At 39.5% G+C, this 21,803-nt stretch overlaps 1 protein-coding gene across 4 annotated transcripts in view; it reads left to right on the forward strand.

Annotated features, from left to right (window-relative positions):
• The first annotated feature begins 2,273 nt into the window (after positions 1-2,273).
• Positions 2,274-21,803, forward strand: part of LOC139709589 (uncharacterized) — a 91,723-nt gene continuing 72,193 nt past the window's right edge. For 2 of the 4 annotated variants that reach the window (XM_071621546.1, XM_071621551.1), the window contains exon 1: positions 2,274-2,326. In XM_071621546.1, coding sequence (XP_071477647.1) covers positions 2,278-2,326 — 49 coding nt within the window. In that variant the 5' untranslated portion in view covers positions 2,274-2,277. Of the gene's footprint in view, positions 2,327-15,759; positions 16,772-17,944; positions 18,170-21,803 lie in introns of those variants that run through there. The other 2 variants (XM_071621550.1, XM_071621548.1) reach the window with 2 other exon arrangements.

Here is a 21,803-nt window from a genome sequence, read left to right on the forward strand (position 1 = left end):
GATGGTGCCATGATAATCATAGTGTTTATATAGAGTGGCGATGATGATGGTGATAATAATGATAATAAATAGTATTTAAATGATGATGACATGATGATTGAGACTGTTAATTTCATTACTGCTATAATGATTCCACGATTGATGTTGCTTTTACCACCACCATGCACCACTTATGTCGCGACGCCATTATCATCCACACCTTTAATCACGAATTTCGTCTGAACAACACAAAACAAACAGTCCCTTAAAAAAAACACAAAAAACAACAACTCATACATCCATTTGACAAAAAAAAGGGAACAACTCTTAAAAGGAATAAACAACGAAATTTCTGTACGCACAATGTGGATTTATTATAGGGAGGAATGGTCCACAGACGAAACTTTCAATCTTTTCAAAATGCAAGCAACTTTTGAAAAGGAAATAAAAGATTTCTCTTTTGAGTCAATGCATGCATTTATCAGAGTTTTCCCCCGTGCATGTTTCTAAAATGATGAGGTGAATACATCTTATGTGCGCCCATGTAAGCTTTGCTGACTGCTCATTATTAACTAATTTTATATATCTTTGCTTGTTGAATTATAAGAGGGCGAAGCAACGGCATTTGAGAACAACATTCTAGCATAAAAGGGGTACTAGTTTGTGAACCATGTATTAGCCCACCATCCCCATTGCTTAGAAAGAAAATGCAAAGATGAAAGGGGTGGGGGACTCGAGGGGAGGGGCGGGGCGTGGGGATGGGGGGATCTCGGGCAAAACATGGATGTGTATAAACGTTATATCAAGGTGTCCTGTTGCCCACAAAGGCCAAAGGACATCAGTGATTCAGTGGTCTTTTGTTTGTTTGTTTGTTTGTTTTGTTTGTTTTTGCTTTTGTTTGTTATATTCTTGAGATCTCGGCGCCTGTAAATATTGTTCACGTTATTTGAGTGTGTAGTATAAATTGCGTTCCGGTGGAATATATTTCAGCCTTAATTGGTAAATTGAACAGCGGCCAAAATACAAATGATACACTGAGCACGCACAAGGAAATGAAAAATAAATATCTGGAACACACGCATTAAATCAAAGCATCTAAAATTCTTTAATAGACCATGTAAAGGGCAAGAAGCGCGAGGCACCCGTGTCTGCTCAGACTTCAATCTTTATACATTCCTCCGTGAGTATTCCATCATGTTTACAAAACATGGCAAACTTCGAACAATATTATGACTGGCATCAGATGTGTTTATGAGGTATTAGATCAAGTACAGTGTATAAATCTTTATAATTCGATTTTTTTTTTCTTTTTACAATGCTGCCTAGGACAAAACACATAGGTCCTGCTGGCTAAAAAAACCCCAAAACAAACAAACACGTTTTTTCTCTTTCTCTCAAGTTCACAGTTAACTTATGTGTCTGTTTCATTTTTATTCTATTTTTTGTGACCCTGCACCACAAAACAAACAAAAAGACGCCAGACATGGATTTTTAGTTAAGAGCATATTCTGACAGAGCAGACTTTAAGCTTTAAAATGAGGTATGACTCAAATCGAATGGACTCTCCTAACCTATCTAAACATTGGAAACAAAGCACGTACTCCAGAAAAGTGTGAAACTGAGAAAAGAGGCTCTGAAGCACAGGGTCTATTCAAGCCGTGCTACCTATGCAATGAATGGGACAAAAACACGGGATGAAAACCACCGGTCTAACAATAATGAAGGGATTATCAGATTAAGCTGAAATTGAGCATGGAATTCTATTAACACATTCTGTCCTTGATAAATGCCAACTTTCAAAGCAGTAGCATCATCCTTTCTAAAGTTATTAGAGTTGAAAGTGAAGAGTGTGTGAAGGGTTTTTAACAAATGACAGGGGGACTCTAAAGACACACCTAATCAAGCTATTCTAAAGAAAAGTGTGTTCGAGATATACTGCTAAAAAACACACTTTCCTGTTCATTTTATGATACCAAATTTTAGCATAATGTAGAAAAAGGCTTGCTCTTTCAGAAAATATAAAAAAAGTGAAGACTGACCAAATTGACCCTTTACACCTATTTCCAGTCCTCACACAAAATCAGTGCGTGCGACTTTTAGTTCGTTTTGTGATGCACGGTCACTTTTATTCAGCGTTCGTTACTTATGTGGATTGTCTTAATCAAGTTGTGTTTCTTTTGTTTATCGTTTATATGATTTTTAAAAGCTGTCGACAATGCTCGGTAGTTTTAGAAAGACAGGAAACGACTGATGCCCAGGCTATCGTTCCATCGTCCTGATCCTAATGACATCACAGTCATGGCGGAGAGCACAGTGTTAGACGATCAAATAACCAATGCAAAACAAGGTAAGATTTAGCTGCCTACGTGCAACTTGTAGCTTGTTAAACAAGTCATTCTGGAATTTTATGCTTTTAGCTGCATGTACGATGAGTCTTAGCTCAATAAGATGTTAGGTTAGTGAGTTATTTGTACGATTGAGAGTGCGACGAGGGAATTTGTTGTGAGAGAATCAATGACTTGTCTGTGGGTTGTCTGCAACATGTCCTCACCCCCCGTACGTGACGTCTTTCCATGATGGTGCAGGCAATTTTGCGTGACCGGCGCGGCGCGCCCAACTTGACAAAATATAAATCTTGAAAATAAGATATTATTCATTCCACGGTATAAGGACGCTGCGACAGTCGGCATATTTTGGGGAATAATATTCTGTGCGTATGTACAACCTACACGTAGACAAATTAGCCTCTCGTTCAAGTGAAAAAAAATCAGTCAAATCTTGACTTGCCTCGGGCTCGAAATAGTTGCCAATTCATTTGCGTGTAATATGATTGACCGTGCTTGCTTGTGTGTGAGTGCGTCTGTACAATACTGTGCTGTGTGTTTGGGTTACTGTAGTGTATGTAGTAGGCCCTACTGTCTGCTGCATTCTGTGGAAGCCAGTGCAATTCAAGTGGGTGCAGATGACTGACAGTCATTGCCAGAATTCCTGTGTTTTTACAGAGTGTGATTGCTAATCACTTAAGGCTAGTAAAACAGCCCAGAAGAGATGAAAGAAGCGTGAAGAGAGCTAACATTTAGTTGATTTACAAAAGTGTAACACACAACTCCTGTCCTGATATTAATCAACTTTCACTCAGTCATCTTGCATACATGTGTGTAACTGTGTACTGTAGTGTAGTTGTGATGTGTTTTGTTTGTTTGTTTGTTTGGAGTGTTCTACTAATCACTATTAAAGGACAAGTTCACCTTCATAAACATAAGGATTGAGAGAATGCAACAATATTAGTAGAACACATCAGTGAAAGTTTGAGGAAAATTGGACAATCGATGCAAAAGTTATGAATTTTTTAAATTTTTGTGTTGGAACCGCTGGATGAGGAGACTACTACAGCTTGTGAGTCATATGCGTACAACAGTATAAAGAAAATCAAAAGAAAATTCAACATATTTTCACTTTTTTCGCATAATGAAAGAGCACTTCACTTGCCTCTTTCTAAAGGCAGGGGGAATAATATTACCCATAACATTTGTCGGTAACGAGTCAGGGGAATGTATACTTTTTTCAAAAGATGGAATTTTGTGAAATTCTCTTTATATTTTCCTTATATTGTTGTACGCATGTGACATCTACGTTATTCATACACTGCAGTATAGTCTTCTCATCCAGCGGTTACTGCACAAAAACTTCACAAATTCGTAACTTTTGAACGGATTGTCTGATTTTCCTCAAACTTTCAATGATGTGTTTTACTAATATTGCTACTTTCTCTCAATTCTTATGTTTATGAAGGTGAACTTGTCCTTTAAAGTCAGATTCTAGTTTGCCACTGGCACAAACATTGTATATCTACTTACTTTGATAACTAGAATTTAACTTCCAGACTTTTAAAGGACAAGTCTAACTTCATTGACATGTGGATTGAATGAATGCAGCAATACTTATAGTAGAACATGAGAGTTTGAGGAAAATCGGACAATCTTTTTCCGCTCAGTCACTGCTGGATGAGAAGACTACTACAGCTTGTGATGTCACGTGTTGAACAATATAAAGAAAATTTAAAGAAAATTCAGCATATTTTCACTTTTCTCACATAATAAAAGAACGCTTGACTTGCTTCTTTCAGAAGGCAGGGGGGATAATATTACCCTTAGCATACGTCAGTGACAAGTCGAGGAAATGTGCACTTTTTTTTTCAAAAAATAAAATGTTGTGAAATTCTCTCTATATTGTCCGTATATCGTTCTAGGCATCGCCATGTGACATCATACACTGTAGTAGTCTTCTAATTCAGCCGTGACTGCTCAGATACAATTGTACTTTAAAAATTGATAACTTTTGAACAGATTGTCTGATTTTCCCCAAACTTTCACTGATGTGTTCTACTATTAAAGATTGCTACATTTATTCAATCCACATGTAGAAGGTGGACTTGTCCTTTAATATGGCATTTTCACAAAGTCTAAGAGGGCAGATCAGAGAGACTTAATTATCCCCCCTAAAAAAAAAAAGGAAAAAAGAGATGATTTTGCTTGGGGATCCTTGAAACATTGCAGATATGTGTAACATAAACATGAACATTCGCAGCATGAAACCTTTGTAAGTTTCAACTGCGTATTCCATGCATTGTGGAGGCCTACAGTAGATAGAAGAAGCTTTTGAATGAATTTTACTTAATTTCGAATATGCAATATTATGATTTATAAAATGTACAGGTCTGTAGTTCTTTTTGTTTTTGTTTTGAAGAAGTTGGAGGATATGTAGGATGGAAATCCTCAGAGTCATTTAATATATGTTTTTTTTTTTTTCTTTCTGAAATTGTGGGTTGGATCATGCTATATGAAATTAACAATGACGCTTTTATACACAAAGCCATATCAATAGACAGCATATCAAATTCAGGAGATCACAATACAGTGTACCCAATCCACATGATATGAACATACAAATATGTACATTTACATGTATGTATTTTTGTTGATAATTCAATTACAAATGGTATATATTCTCTGACTTTTTTTCAGAGCTTACTGGTAAATATGAAAAACTAAGAAAGCTACGTAGCACTCTTGCAGTTCAGATATTATGAGGTCTACTGTATATTGAAAGTTTCATATCAGACTTACAATGGCTATTGTATACTCCTATAAAATACCCCATTACACATTGAAGTAAACAGGGTAGGGAGAGTAAGAAAATGATGTTTGATGTCTTTACCTGTACATGATATACCATACAGCTGTACAGGTAATTTGTGACCCGCTACAACAAAATGATCCTAAAGTCGGGTGAGGTCGATTATTTGAAAATTGCATGACACAATTCCCTAATCTTCCTGCTTTACATTGTTAACACATCATATAAAAATAATCGGCTGCGGAGATATCGATGTTTAAAAGAGAGCATGTCGAGACGTCTCTGAAATCACTGTTTCGAGAAAAGCGCCCTAAAAGTTTTCCTTGCGACGCAATCATGATCAAGGGACACGCAAGTCAGTATTCACCTCCGGACAATAGAAGGTAAGCCCTAGCAACCCCCGAAATGCTCATTCAAACACAGCGTCGGCGGTCTCCTCACCGACCAATCAGTGACCAGGATGAGGAGAAGCGGCTGGGCATAGCGCACCCCGCCAGCACGCACCAGTCGACTGGGCAGTGTGCGAGCTTCACGCTTCGGTTATCGGCAAGCAGCAAACTGACCAATGAGATCACTCTGGTCGTTTTTAGGGGCGGAGCCTATCTGTGGCGTTCAATCCAAATGTTCCATGGGCGTCACCAGGGGGGGTGCGTTGGGTGCGAACGCACCCCCCTTCAGATCCTTAAAAAAAAAAAAAAAAAAAAATCAGTCTGCGAGCGACCTCAACGCCGGACACTAAATAATTACTCTTTTCTATTTTTTTTTTATATTTTGCACCAGGGACACACACACACACACACACAAATCAATTCGCACCCCTGGTTCTGGCAGCACTGATTTTATCTATTAATATTCTACAGTGTTTACTATTTATCGACCGTACTGTACATCCGTACGATACGGAGCACTTATACACGTTTGCATGTAGGCCTACGTGTGCTACTTACAAGTATGTAGGGTCTATGTACGTTACTTCTGACCAATCCATATTGCCAACCCAAGAGCGAGCCTTAGCCTCATTAGCAAAAGATTTTAAAAAATGGAGGGGCAAGCATATCATTTTGCCCACCTCCCCTCCCCCCCCTCCATAATTCCAGAGACGAGAAGATTTTCGTATCTTTTTTTTTGACAGAAAAACAAAAAGTTACCCCCATAAAAATATTGGAGGGGCAAGCATATTTTAATTTTGCCCCCCCCCCCCATAATTAATAATTCCCGAAATGAGAAGATTTTCTTGCTTTTGAAAGAAAACAAAAATGTTGCCCCCATAAAAATATTGGAAGGCAAGCGCACCATTTGCCCCACCCCACATAATCATAATTCCCGCAATGAAAAGATTTTCTTGCTTTTTTGTTAGAATTCAAGAAATTTGTCCAATTATTTCACCCAAAAGCAGTGGAGTAACTACGGAGGGGGGGGGGGGGGTGCGCCCCCCTCCCAATCCGCTGGTAAAAGATAGTATACCGAAATAGTAATTCAGGTGTTAGTAAACTGCTTTTGAATGAAAAGGTGATCAAGAAATAAGATATTTTTCTATGATTTCTTTTAACCATAATTAGATAGGTATATAGTGTGAAACATTGTTCAAAATGCCCGGATCCGACAAGAGATTGTGATTCAGCGTGATTCCTGGTTGGCATTCTGCATATAAGCAGGATGTGCGCAGTGTACTCAGTACATCCGAACGAAGAGTGGCTACAATGTTGCGCAATGTGATGTAGAATGTCAAAGCTAGATCATTGATTTTGCAGTGTTGCTTTACATGCTAGTCTATGTAAAAATGTCTTGCATTGCCAATAAAAAGACTTGACCTGGGCTAATTCCTAACTTTTCCATGTACATATAATACACACACACAAACAAACACGCACAATTAGTTTAGGGGATGCTCTAAAGTGCAGATTTTGGACATCCTTTCCCCGCTTGGTCACTTCGACGCCACCTCGCTGGTCAAACCTCCCACAGTATAAGAACAATGAACATAAACCCACACCCTTGACTACCAATGGGGGATCCAGGGAGAGGGGCGCACCAGGCGCACCAGGCGCACCGGGCGTCCCCCCCCCCCCCCTCCCCCTTTAATTTCCAAAGCGAAAAAAAAAATATAGCTTCAAACGGCAGTTTTTGGACAGTAAAATGTCAAAACTTTCAAGCTCGCTCGCTCCTCTCGCTCGCATTTAATCGTAATGCCATTCTCCTGAAGTTGCTGCTAGTAATTGCCGGCAGTTGCGCCTGGTACGCCCCCCCCCCTTAATTTCCAGAGCAAAAAAATATGGCTACAAACGGCAATTTGGGGACTGTAAAATGTCAAAATTTTCAAGCTCGCTCGCTCCGTTCGCTCGCATTTAATCTTTATGCCATTCTTCTGATGTTGCTGCCAGTATACCATTGCCTGCAGTTGCGCCCGTTGCGTCCCCCCCCCTTAATTTCCAAAGCGAAAAAATATGGCTAAGAACGGCAGTTCTTGGACTGTAAAATGTAAAATTTTCAAGCTCGCTCTCTTCGCTCGCTCGCATTTAATCGTTATGCAATTCATCTGATGTTGCTGCCAGTAATTGCCAGCAGTTCCGCCCGGTGCCCCTCCCCCTTAATTTCCAAAGCGACAAAATATGGCTAAGAAAAGAGCGGCAGTTTTTGGACGGTAAAATGTAATATTTTCAAGCTCGCTCGTTCCGCTCGCTCGAATGTAATCATTATGCTCTCCTGATAGTGCTGCCAGTATTGCTGCCACCTCCTTTATTTCCAAAACGAAAAAATATGGCTCCAAATGGCAGTTTTGGGTCTGTAAAATGTCAAAATTTTCAAGCTCGCTCTCTTCGCTCGCTCGCATCTAATTGTTATGCCATTCACCTGATGTTGCTGCCAGTAATTGCAAACAGTAAGATGCGCCCGATGTGCCCCCTAAATTTCCAAAGCAAAAAAAAAATACGGCTACAAACGGCAGTTTTTGGACTGTAAAATGTCAAAATTTTCAAGCTCGCTCGCATTTAATTGTTATGCAATTCTCCTGATGTTGCTGCCAGTTATTACCGGCAGTTGCGCCCGTTGCGCCCCCACCCCTCCTTTATTTCGAAAGCGAAAAAATATGGCTCCAAATGGCAGTGTTTGGACTGTAAAATGTCAACATTTTCAAGCTCGCTCTCTTCGCTCGCTCGCATTTAATTGTTATGCCATTCACCTGATGTTGCTGCCAGTAATTGCCAGCAGTTGCGCCCGGTGCGCCCTACCCCCCTTAATTTCCAAAGCAAAAAAAAAAAAAATATGGCTACAAACGGCAGTTTTTGGACTGTAAGATGTCAAAATTTTCAAGCTCGCTCGCTCGCTCGCTCGCATTTAATTGTTATGCAATTCTCCTGATGTTGCTGCCAGTAATTACCGGCAGTTGCGCCCGTTGCGCCCCCACCCCTCCTTTATTTCGAAAGCGAAAAAAGATGGCTCCAAATGGCAGCGTTTGGACTAGGACTTGGACTGTAAAATGTCAAAATTTTCAAGCTCGCTCTCTTCGCTCGCTCGCATTTAATTGTTATGCCACTCCTGATGTTGCTGCCAGTAATTGCCAGCAGTTGCGCCCGGTGCGCCCCCCTTAATTTACAAAGCAAAAAAATATGGCTACAAACGGCAGTTTTTGGACTGTAAAATGTCAAAATTTTCAAGCTCGCTCGATCCGCTCGCTCGCATGTAGTCGTTATGCCATTCCCCTGATATCGCTGCCAGTAATTTGTCGTTTCACACCATTTCCATTATCCATTTATATAGGGGTGCAACCCTCTCCGGCACTTACACACACTCCCCCCACCCTTGCTCGCTCCCTCGCATACTACCCCAACCCCCCCCCCCCCCCCCCCCCCAAGATGAAATCCTAGCTACCGGTGCCCTTTCCCCGCTTGGTTTCCCTAAAAAAACAGTAAAAGTCTAGGGATTGAGAGCTTCCTAATCAAAATGTCTGTCAAAAAAAATCTCGTGAACATTTAGTGTCAAAACGCACCCCCCTTGAAAAAAAGCTGGTGACGCCCCTGTGTTCGAACCAGTTTCTGCTTCCTTCAAACACCAAAAAACATGGCCCAGAAAAATGCTATTTTTTAGTCTTTCCTTTCATCATTTTGCTTCAAAATTTCGACAGATGATAGAAGACATGCCATACTGTAATAATATGTCAAATTCAGAAAATCGTAAGTTTTGACCAATTTTTATGCTCTGACTTCAAACTCGATTTTCACGGCTTCGACCGTGCGCGACTTTAGGACCATTTTGTTGTAGCGGGTCACATTTGTGTGTATTACTATTTACATTGCAGCTTGTTATCAATGCAACTGTAACAACATGTTGCAGTGTGTATTCAAATACAAACATTGTACAGACATGTACAATGTACATTGTACACAGCAGTCAGAGACAGTCCCACATATTGTTGGTTTATGGTAGGGCACAATATATTGACATGAAGGGCTGCAGATAAAAGCATTTATTATGAGAGTCAGCAGCACAAAAGAATTTTGTATGATGTGCTTGCAATTTATGGATGCCTTTGCGTGAGGGCATGACACATCAGCATCTTGTAGTGTTTTGTTGTTGTTGTCATAAATAACTTATCAAATCTGAGGAATGATATATCTGTGATTTGGTGCTGTATCTTTGGAATTTGCAGCATTCATTGCTAGTGATTCATAAAGTCAGGGAAAAAATCTTTTGTTTAAGCTCTGTTCTGGACACGTTTATATCGGTTGCAGTGTTGACAGGAAAAATGTATCTGCAGTTGTGAATTACTGAATACACTGTATGTGACTGATCATTAAATTGGCAACATATTTACAACTTGGGTTTAATTTTTTGTCTCAAATTGTTTGTATCTGTACATGTATCTGTGAGTTTGTGTAAATTTCCTTCAAAATTTGTGTACCTGGTATACAAGTGTAGGCATGTACAAAGATGTGTACAGTGAAATTAGGAGTTGCCATTTTGATGACAATATGATAATATCAGTTGCAAAATGTCATGAAGACTTGATGTATTTATCAGAGGGAGGAATGGTCTGAAAGGTTATCCTGCTAGTGTGTGAATCATCAGTGTTCACCAGGATTGATTTTGATCACATGCATTTCCTGCATCAGCCAGGCACAGCTCGTTGCAATCAAAACATCGCAAGTCTAATGAGGCCCTGTGATGCGCTGTGTCATTTTGAACTCTGCGTGTCGTCAAGGACAAGTTCGTATCCGCCCCAGCTCGTGCAGACAGGTTTGAAACAAAACCAATGTTTCCTTGTTGCACAGTAAAGAGAGGAAGGTCCGGTTATGATTCTCAGGAAACCCACATAACTCCTGCTCATGTTGAACAATCATGAAAAAGACAAAATTACATTTACATGCCAAAACAGAATCTAAACAAATTGATAGGGAAAGAAGATATTTTTTAGAAACATGATTTTGAAGTAAAACCCCTTGTTTCCATCCAAAGCGTGGAAATCATGTATGTAAACTGTACAGTCTGTATGAAGAATGGTTCAATAATTCTTGAAAAAAAGTCAATTCTCATACATGTGTACGAAATCTACAATGTAAAGTACTGATTTGAAGAACAACATTGTGTTCAGTACAGCACAGAAGTAGCTGCAAAATTGAAACATAGAGGGAGGTCATTGCTTGTTCCCGATCGGCACAAGGTATCTCATGTTTTCTATGGGATGAACTACTGTAGGGTAATGATATATTGTATTAATAATAACATACCTCTACCTCTGATGATCAAATCAAGTAACCGTGGAGTGATATTAGAAACGAGACTCATTATGAGTCTTGGCATGCTTGTTATGGCCATGTCAGCAGACGGCTCTACGAGTTCACCATACACTCAACACTTCATTACCTGTCATACTGTGTGTACACTTGCTGACTTACATTGCTCATGAGTCATTTTGTGAGAACTAGTCTCCCAACCAGGTGATGTCATTTGATGGCAAACAACAGACCTTCAGTTTATGATAGTAGTGGTTGTAAGATACAAATTGAAATGTGATGTAGAGTCTTTTACAAAGGATGCACAGCCATGAGATCATCAGAAATTGTATGCATTCAAGGTTACTTCAGAATAGATTTCCAAAGCTGCCCAACTGTTATCATGATATTAAGTATGTTTTTTTCTTTATCAAAAAAGAAAATGCTTAACATGAAAATAGATAATTTCTATTGAAGTTTTGAGTAAGCATGCTGAGTCTATGCAGTTTTTTCATTTTTAACCAAATATAAATTTTGCTGTCAAAATGTGTGTTGTAAGTGTACGTGTGTGTGTTAGTGGTGCATCAGCATGTATACACGTGTTGTTGTTATTGTTGTTGATGATCTGCAGAGGATGGCAGCTTTGGATCCAGTAAAGCTCATTTGCAAAATATTGCAGAGTGAATTGTATACACAGAAAACAATAATTTTACTGCAAGCACACAATTTCATGTGTCCATACAATTATTATTTACAACTTATGTTAGGAACTTAGAACCATATCCCCCTTTCTCGTATTTAAAGCTATTTTTCACACAATGTGAACTCTGCGATGCTAATACTTGAAAAATATTAAATACCCAATTGCCTGAGGAAAAATAGCAGCATCAGGGTCAATAGTCTATCACAGATGGAGTTCTTGCCTGAACATTAATGAGGTGCACAACAAAAGATCTCTTTTGTCCTTTGTGTGTTAATTTAACAAACCATGACTGCAACGTTGCAAAGTGTGCCGCTAAAGAATAACAACAACTTTGAATATCAGCTTATCATTTTGTTCATCTGATGATGAACAACATGATAGAACTCATGTACCTCAAAGTCGCCTTGTGACTCATTACCGTCCTGGCTCATCAGCGAAAAATCAGTGATTTATCTAATTTGTCACTCAGCCAGCATAATATGTGTGCTGTTCTAATGACCAACCCTTGTGTTGTGAGAGCAATAACAAATTAACCATTGTTTGTAGTCTTCAGTGATTACCATTTTTTTTTTTTCACATTACATACATGGACAACTACAACTTTACGTACTGTATTTTTTTTTTGTGTGTGTGTATGTAATTCATCAGTTAGACTTCATCACCAGTTTGCTCATTTGACTTCAATTTGGCCACTCACAATGATATCAAATACCGGTAGTCTGATTTTCATATTTATAATCAGAAGTATTTTCTTGGGCATGCTTTGACTTGGCAAATTCCCATATTCTTGGTACTGTGCAAATATTTTGTCCCCCTCTCTGCATTTTTTCCTCTTTAAGCTTAATATCACCTTTCTGTACTTCTGTGTACTTTGATGATTTTATACGTTTTAAAAAAAAATCACTTCTTGTGTGCTTGAAAATAGTCCTTTCCAGTTTATTGTTTTAGAACTTACCCATTAGACCTGTACTGTAACACATTCCCTGATTGCAAGCCAGCATTGATTGGATAGATGACCAATCAATATGATAGCAAGAGACTGACTGCCTAATGAGATTCTCTGTTTTTATAGTTGCATCAGCACATCTGCACCATCTTACCTTTCCATAGTACAATGTACAGTGTACATCAGAATTCAGCAGAGAACATAAATATTTGTGAAAGATGGTGATTTTTAGATTTACAATACGATGTACAAATGTACATTCCCGTTGTGTGTCATGTACAAGTGTAGTACTCTGGCATTCTTAATGCCAGAGCATAGTTTTTAGCGAAGGACTAGAAATATTTCAATACAACTTGCTTTGAAAGGAAATGACCCCATATACACTGTAAAGCATCACCGCATCAGTACAAACTTGCCTCATCTTGCCTCATCATAACACATTAGGCCTATAACCTACGTAGGCATAGCAGGAATCATCAAGGACTGTGGCATTAGATTTCTCTTGTCCTCTAATGGATACAAATACTGCAATGCACTCTTAAAGATCAAATATTCCTTTCGCAATATCGCAAAATTTTAGCATCGTCGAAGAATATTGTCTCCCAACATCATGTACAATGTATGAAATATAGGGTCATACACCTCAGAGTTTTTAAAGAAAGAAATGAAAAGCTAACCTTATGTCACTGAGAATGCTCCCCTTTTGTGCTAAGAATAACTGTTGTTATTTTTTTTTTTGGGGGGGGGGGGGGGGGGGGGAGGGGGAGGGTAGGGATCTGAAAAAAATTTAATTGGAAATCATGTACAGCGTAAATGTTTTCCCGTCCATCATAGGAAGTTCTCTAGTTTTATCAATGTTCTGTGCAAAGGTCTGAATTACTTGCATACACGATTGTACATTGTACCTATCTAAATACAAAGCCAACCTTCCTCTGAAAGGAATCTAATTTCCGAGTTGCAAAAAGGAATACACAAAGTTTAAAGAGCTAGAGATTTTATTTAAAAAAAAAAACAAATCACAAGAAACATCATTTACACAACTGTCTGCTGAATGCAGGTGGTCTCAATGTACGACACACGCCCACATACACAATCCTACCTTTTCCATAATACATCATACAGTAGCTCAGCAGGGAACATTAATGATTATGAAATTCAGATTTCCTTTCATGAATACGACGTACTTCAGCGCCCACAAAGCAAACAAATATTTCTAGCACTTCTTTACATCACCAGTTTCCTGATATATGCAAGGTCAAGAATACCTCTGGAGCAAATTCTCTTTGTTTTTCACCATTTAAATTACTGCAACTATTTTAGGACTTTATCAATTTTGTAGATTACAATACAATACCATCAACACATACAATTGTAGATTATAGAATACTTCAAATGGTAAAATTACAGCTAATTGTAAAGGTACACTTGCACATACATGTAGCTTTTTGTTGTCTGCTGATGCATTCAATCAATCATGTTGATATTTTGGTGAAAGATGGAATACAGTTTTAAATGCCACTTGTTTGAAGAGTGACTTGTGATTGTACAATGTATTGTACACAACTTAAATTTACATTTCACAATGCTTTTCTCATTTCTATTTTTTATTTAACTCTCCTTTTTTTTTTTTATAGAATGCTTTGCATGAGGTAACTAAAAATGTATTCAAAACAAAACTTATAGTGAATAGACATTGCTCCAGTGCGTTATAAATATCCGATGTGCACATTTTTAGAGTGAAGTTTTTGTTTGGCCTCCTTTACCATGACACACTACAGTATTAATCACAATACACACTCACAACTGTAGTGGATATTGCCAAGCCCTGTGTAGAAGCATTCACTTTGCCCTCTGTAGATGAATCATATCCGAGCAGTAGCTCTCTCTGATTCAAAAAAGAACTAACCTTTGACCTACAAGTTGGAATCAGTGCAAATTATCGTAAGAGGCTGTTGTTTTCAAAGAGCCGAGACACATTTGAAATGCAGTCGCACTATGTGTGTAGATCAATGAAGAGTACATCACAGATAGCATTAAGGCTGTCCCCCAAATTAATGACAATGTGGGCTGGAAATTGAAACTGGCATTTCACTGGTCCGTGGCCCCCGTGAAGGGTAGCAGGAATGCGCGCAAGATTGGCTCGGAGAAGGAAATCAGAAACTTCCCCTCCCCTAAGCATTCATTATTTCCAGCGTTCAGGGCCTGTGATAGGGAACATGTACATCATATTGTACTTTGCCAGACCCAAGACATGAGTGAAGTTACATTGTACATTGTACAATGTTGTATGTGTCACATCTGTTTGGTGTACAGTACATGTACAGCGTACCTTCCTTCTACTATTCCTCTCCTCAAATCTTACAGCCCTTTATATGATACATGTACATTCCCCCCTTTTATTCATTAGTCATTTGTGTGTCTGTCATGGGATGTGGGGGGGGGGGGGGGCAGTGTTGGATGAGTTCTGGTCGGGTCTTGCATACTCCTGCCCCCCCCCCCCCCCCCCCAAGTCCTGTAGACATGCATACGCAGTGTACAATTGTAGGTCTAAATAAATCATGTATAGAGCTACAGTGTATGTACACATATTGTGTATAATACTGTTTTATATTGATGCACTGGTATGCTGGTCAAGAATGGGGATGGGGGATGAGCAAAGAGGAGAGTGATGAATACTAGTACATAGATGTGTGCAACTATTGTCTTTTTTTATAGGAATGACTCCAATGTAATATTATATGCAGTGAACTGATACTGCATTATATACAGAGACTCCAACCCAAAGTACCTTCTGATCTGGAGATTCTCTCGCCTGAAACCCCTAGCAAACGGGAGACTCAAAGTTGATGTGTGCGAAGCGCGAAATTCCCAGGGTTCTAGATGCTCTCTGGTGCTATCTAAGGCTTATTTTTTCAACATACGATAGAAATATGTAGAAATCCTTTCCAACGGGAGACAAAGAGCCAGGGCGGGAGAAATTAAATCTCAAACGGGAGAACGGGAGATTTTGCAAAAATGGGTTTTCGGCGGGAGATCTCCCGTCGAAAACGGGAGAGTTGGAGTCTCTGTATATACTATGCAGCTGAAATATTGTATTAAAAGACTGGACTGGTAGTTAAGCTCTGCAGTACTTATCTTCCCTGGTGTTTTTTTTTTTTTAATCTGAGGAAAACAACAGTTGAAATGTGTGAATAGCCATTTAATCACAGGTAAAGGGTACAGTGTACAGGGTGCATACAGTACTGCTCTCATCTTTCATCACGTACATACGTATAAATAGGATCCAGCAGATTAGCACAGCCAGACATGTGTCAATACATTTGTATGGGCATTTGAGTCATGAATAAACGTTTTGAACATCATACAATGAAAGCTGTATGTACAATGTACATGCACCGTCCTTCCGTGCATGTGAGAGTGTCTGTGTGTATATGTTTGTGTGTTTTTAATGGTGATGTGCACTATACAGTACATGACATTGTGAGCGCAGAGGTACAGTTGTGTGTGGGATGGGGAAAGGGTAATGGAGATCATTTAGTACCATTGGCTGTCCATACACTTGTACAGTAAAACCCAAAATATTCGCGGCATGACATTTCTGTGAATTGGAGTCGACAGCATTTTCCGTGATCTGTGTTGTGTCTTTAGCAGAGCATGCAGAAATTCAACACTGTCGGGTGTCCTGGTGTCTGAAATTTGGCAGACTAGTCAATGCTACAATATATGTGCTTTCCTGTCTCTGTGACTGTCTGTCATTGTGTGAGTCTAACTCTAACCCTGCTCTTTTCCTCTTCTTTAGGGATAGGCAACATTATAAATGGAAAAAAAAAAGAACACAAAAAACCTGAGCCACTTGTTTACAAGAAAAGCATACAATGTACAATGTACTGTATAAGACAGTGCAGTGATACAGAGTACAAGGGTATTAGCACGGGTTACGATTGCGCGCACTCATTCTGCGTGTGTGTCTGCATGTGGTGCGTGTCTGTGTGTTGTTTTATGTGTCACTGTGTGCTGATCGAGACAGGCGCCTGGCGCTAACAAGAGTGACCCATCTGAGCATTCGGGGGAGCAGGAAATTCTGGCGTTTCCTGACACAATCAGCCCCAGGAAGCTTGCCCAGATAGCAAGTAGCAGAAATCAGTCAGAGAGGCAGCTCTTCTCCTGGCAAAATATCCGCGAGAGACGTACACTAGTAGAATGCGGGCACAATACTCTTACACAGGCACACGGAGGTCACATGAGCCAATCTTAAACGGATAGCCGGGGGGATACTGACTGTCATTCCCACAAAACTTTGTGAGTAGATCTCGTATTATTACAAAATATTATGTACTGTTGTTGGTGACCAATTGTTTGGAGATTTACCATACCTTGTAGCATTAATTCAGGTGCTTATTTGATGCAATACATGTATGCGCTGACATTGATTCTAAATGTCATACTGAAGTGTTTAAAATACTAAATCCTGTAGTGTTCTCATCAGCTGTTAAAACAGGTAGTCATTGATTGATTTGTGTGTTGGTAGGTGTTTGTAAAAATGTATGTGTAGGCCAACAGATTGGGTAAATAAATGTGCAAGTATACCTGAGTATGTAGAGGCTATGCATGTCACATATAAAAGAATTTAATGAGGAATATCCTAAAATTTATTAAGCTAAAGTAAACATGTACTCTATGGGATACTTCTAAATGGTGCTTGAATAGTAAAGAGTAGCACAATTGCTGGTAAGACAAGGAAGTACACTGTATGAGTACAAAGTCTAGTAATTTTATATTAATTGGATTTCCTTTATTTTTTATCTTTAAGCACTTACAGCTTGTATGTTGTACATTTGTATCTATATTTTCATTCCACGTTTATGCTTTAATACATGTTTGAAAAAAGTTAAATCAGAGATATTTTTATGCAACATTACCATTCTATTTGCAAAAGTGCACAAGCTCTGTCTGTACATCAGAGTCCAAACTCCAAACTTATGATTTGTAAGGAGATAATTGGTAAACAGGAGCCTCATATCTGTTTGTGAAGAAGTGCTAATGTAAATGTAATGTACATTTTTAACCAAGGTATTATCTTATTGTCACATAGTTTGTAGCCTAATTCTTCTTGAATATTATTAGTAGCTGAAATGTACACGTACGTATTAGTCTGCACAGAGGGGATGAGTTCAGCACCTTCCACAGTAGTAGCCAGAATGTATTCTTTTCCGGTGCACGCAAGGTTAACAAATGTGATTGTTTACCCAAATGTACCTTTAGCCATGGTCGCGAACAATGTATCACATGCACAACCAATCAATTAAATGGATTCTATTCGCGTGCAGTCTAAAGAGAGTGAAGTACATTTATGCGGGCCCGCTCAGAATGCAGATTGCATAAACGCCCCGAGGCCATGCAGGCCAAGCGGTTCATGGAAGGGAACGGGACATTCGTGCCCGTGGTGTAAATTCATGTTTGCATATATTTGCAGAAAAGCGGAGCTATGGGTGCCGGTCCCAGACGGGTCTGAGCTCTTTGCAGATGCCACCAAACCAATCAATATTTGTTGTTCCAGCTTGCCGAGCATAAAGAATGCCGGATTCATATTTGAGGATAGACAACGGCTCTCATTGTCCAGACGTGATGTACCGTATCCTCCATATCGGCTAGGCCTATAGAATACAGATGGGAGAGGTCATTCATGGGAAACACAAAGTAGGTGATGTGTGAAGTTAATGTAATGACATGTACCCGCACATTGTAGTCTTTATCTGATTGTGGGTGGCAATGTCTCACTGCGCAACACGTGCAACATTTACAGTATGTACACCATGTACTGTATGTCGCAGATGTGAATGAAAACTGATTGGATGGGAATGACCATGTGACGGATTGTCTCCGCACCTAGCATGATTAGAGGATTTGATGGTTCCAGTTGTGATCATATTTTGTTGCGACTTGTGTGTGTTATGGATAACTTATCCTTTTTTTTTGTCTCGCCCACTGGAGGTGAAGGCGAGACTGAGGGATTCAAATGGTGTCCGTCCGTCGTCCGTCACAAATGTTAAAGTTTACCTGCAAGACTCTCTTATGATGCATAACTTGGCAACTGTTACAGCAATGGCAGCCACTCTTGGGTGATAGAAGCACTAGGGGTATCTTCATGTTATGGTGTTGTCGGAGGTCATGTGATGATGTCAAAGGTCATGTGCAAGACTCTCTTTTCTATGTTAAAGTTTACCTGCAAGACTCTCTTTTGACGAATAACTTCACATAAGTTGCTTGGATTACAACCTTACTTGGGTCATAGATGCACTTGGGGTACCTTCATGTTATGGTGCCATTGGAGGTCACAGGATAAGGTCAAAGGTCATTTGAGGTCATACGTTAAAGCTTACTTGCAAGACTGTCACAGACAGGGGTCAACGAACTTTTAGGGCCCAATGTTAAGTTTTTATGGCACGTTTTGATTATGGCTCATAACTTTTGATCCCTTTGTCTGTTTGTGACCAAACTTGGATGGTAGATGTCCCTTGGGGAGGTGAAGGTCATCACAAGGTCAAAGGTCACATACAGGGGTCAACAAACTTTTAGGGCCCAATGTTAAGTTTTTAAGGGCGCATTTCGATTGTGGTTCAGAACTTTTGCTCCCTATGTCTGTTTGTGACCAAACTTGGACGGTAGATGTCCCTTGGGGAATAAAGGTCATCACAAGGTCAAAGGTCACAGACAGAGGTCAACAAATTTTTAGGGCCCATTAAGTTTTTCTGGCGTGTTTTGATTATGGCTCATGACTTTTGATCCCTTTGTCTGTTTGTGACCAAACTTGGATGGATGTCCCTTGGGGAGTGAAGGTCACCACAAGGTCAAAGGTCATAGGCAGGTCAATGAACTTCTGGAAGTTAGAAAAATATTAATTTCTTGTACGCGAATGGGCAAGACACAATTTGGCACTTGCCTTGTTTCATGCCTCTGCCATGTAGTGTCTCGGGGGCATTATGTTTTCAGGATGTCTGTCCATCCCTAATATATAGTTTTGGTTGAGAACTAACTTCAGGTTTCTCACATTTCTTGGTGAGATAATGAGAAACCTCTTATGAAATGTGAAAGAGCATGTACAGTCAAACCTGTCTATAGCGGCCACCCAAGGGAGACAAAAAAGTGGCCGTTATAGACAGGTGGCTGCTACATTTTGTATAGACAGGTTATCCAACTTTGTGTGCATTGCCTACATGTATAAAATTGTACATGTGTATCATCGTTGTATACATCTAACATGTACTATGTACAGATCAATATATGTATATGTGTGTACGTACATTGTATGCAGACGTGTGTTTCATGCATTGGACAATGCAGGTGTTGTTGCACAGTAGCATGTGTGCAGTCGTGAAGAAAGCTTAACACTAGTACATTATTATGACTGAATAAGTGATGAATGCGGCGGTGGCGATCACTGAACGTTGCCTATGAATGACTGGCACGGCTACAATTAAAGCAGAAAAACACGCTGTATTATCGGCTCTTTGGCCACTATAGACAGGGAAACCGTGGGAAACAAAATTTGTGGCTGTTGACCGCGTTAGACAGGTGGCCACTATACACAGGGTCTTTAACGGGGCTTTTCTCTCGGGGGGGGGGGGGATTTTTCAGTGGCCGCTATAGACGGGTGGCCGCTATAGACAGGTGGCCGCTAAGGCAGGTTTGACTGTAATTCCAAGAGGAATTCAACGCTTATTTGATGAAAATTGGTTTTGAAGTGGCTGAGATATATCCAAATCAGAGTGATCCAAATAAAACGGTGGGATCCACCTTTTATTATGATCACTTTGTTTTACTTTGTTTTTGGATGCCTCAGCCATTCCAAAACCAATTTTCGTCCAATAAACTTTGAATTCCATTTATAATGGTATGCTCTGTACAGTAGTGTACTATTTCATCAGTGGTTTCTTGGTATCCTGCAAAAAGTTAAAAGCCCAATCCTCATCTCCACCAATACTATACCATTCCTTTAAAGTCAAGTGATTAAAGTTGAGTGGGTAAAGTGCATAGAAGTAAATAGGAAAATATTTCCCCATCCAAAGAGGACTATAAGGTCAGTCCTTGGTCAATGTGGTCATGATCAGTGAAGTCAATCAAAAGGCATGAAAGGCCATCTTTGTATCACACATCATTGTACAGTGAGAAGCAGCTTCATAGTTGGCTGCACAACAACAACAACAATAATGTTGAACAACAACAACAACAACAACAACAACAACAACAACAACAACAACAACGAACCAGAAGGGGGCTTTGATGTGAATACACTTGAACAGTGCTCAGTATTCAGTTCAAAGTACAGAGTTACTCATGTGTAGTCTGGTTCAGGATGTTTTCAGGGATTTTTTTTTTCATCCTTTTTGAGGTAGCATTGTATATACACGACAAAAAGATACTACAGAAAAGCAACTTGTATGCTAAAAATATGAGATGTGCCTAAATACCCATGGGTCTTCTGGGATGCTGACTGCTCCTCTGCAGGTGACACACATTATAGATAATTTAGTTGAAAGTATACTGTAGACTATTCCCTCTTGAAAGAAAAAAAGAAATGAAACGATAAAAATGTTCCCCCCTTTTTCTCATAAGAATGAAGTCATTAAATTATTCAATGGTTTGCGGCCAGGAAGCACCAAGCAAAGTGTTTTCTTGTAGGTTCAAATCTACAGTGTACAATATTGTAGGCCAGCCATGATAAATGTGGTCACCCATACCCAAATTTAAAGCTGGATACTGTATTTCAGTAGTCACGTACAGTTTGTACAATGTATACAAGGGCACTGTATGAGTGGGACTATAGTGCTTTACACTGTGCACTCATTATTAGGTTAAACTTTTGTGGAAATAAATGATTTGGCATGCTGTACACTGGGGTACCGTTGTAACCGGGGGTTCAGCGTTGTGTAGCACCATCTCGTGTCCATTATCATACAGTTGTGCAATGTTGTCATGGCGACTATTTCTCATCATCAGCGCCGGCATTTTAAATCGGCACGGTTATAACGATCCAAATGCCGATATTCCTTCCATGTCAACTTTTAAACAGTGAAGATTACGTCAGAGCATTTTTGTACAAAATAGTGCAAAAATAATTTTTTACACATTTTTGGTAACCCAGGGTACAATGCTGACAAAGAAATAAATAAACAAAATGGCGAATTTTCATTTGGTATCCCAGGGTACCAAATATTGCATCAAATGCACACTCTGTGCTTTTAGCATAACTTCCAGTTGTAATATCTGTATACTGTATTTTTTCAGTTGCTGGATTGCTCTTTTCAAAAAGCATATTTAGAGTTCTACAGTG

Source organism: Diadema antillarum, unplaced genomic scaffold (genome assembly GCF_040938485.1).
Source record: "Diadema antillarum isolate AM-2024a unplaced genomic scaffold, OU_Dant_1.0 seq00001453_RagTag, whole genome shotgun sequence".
Lineage (NCBI taxonomy): Eukaryota > Metazoa > Echinodermata > Echinoidea > Diadematoida > Diadematidae > Diadema > Diadema antillarum.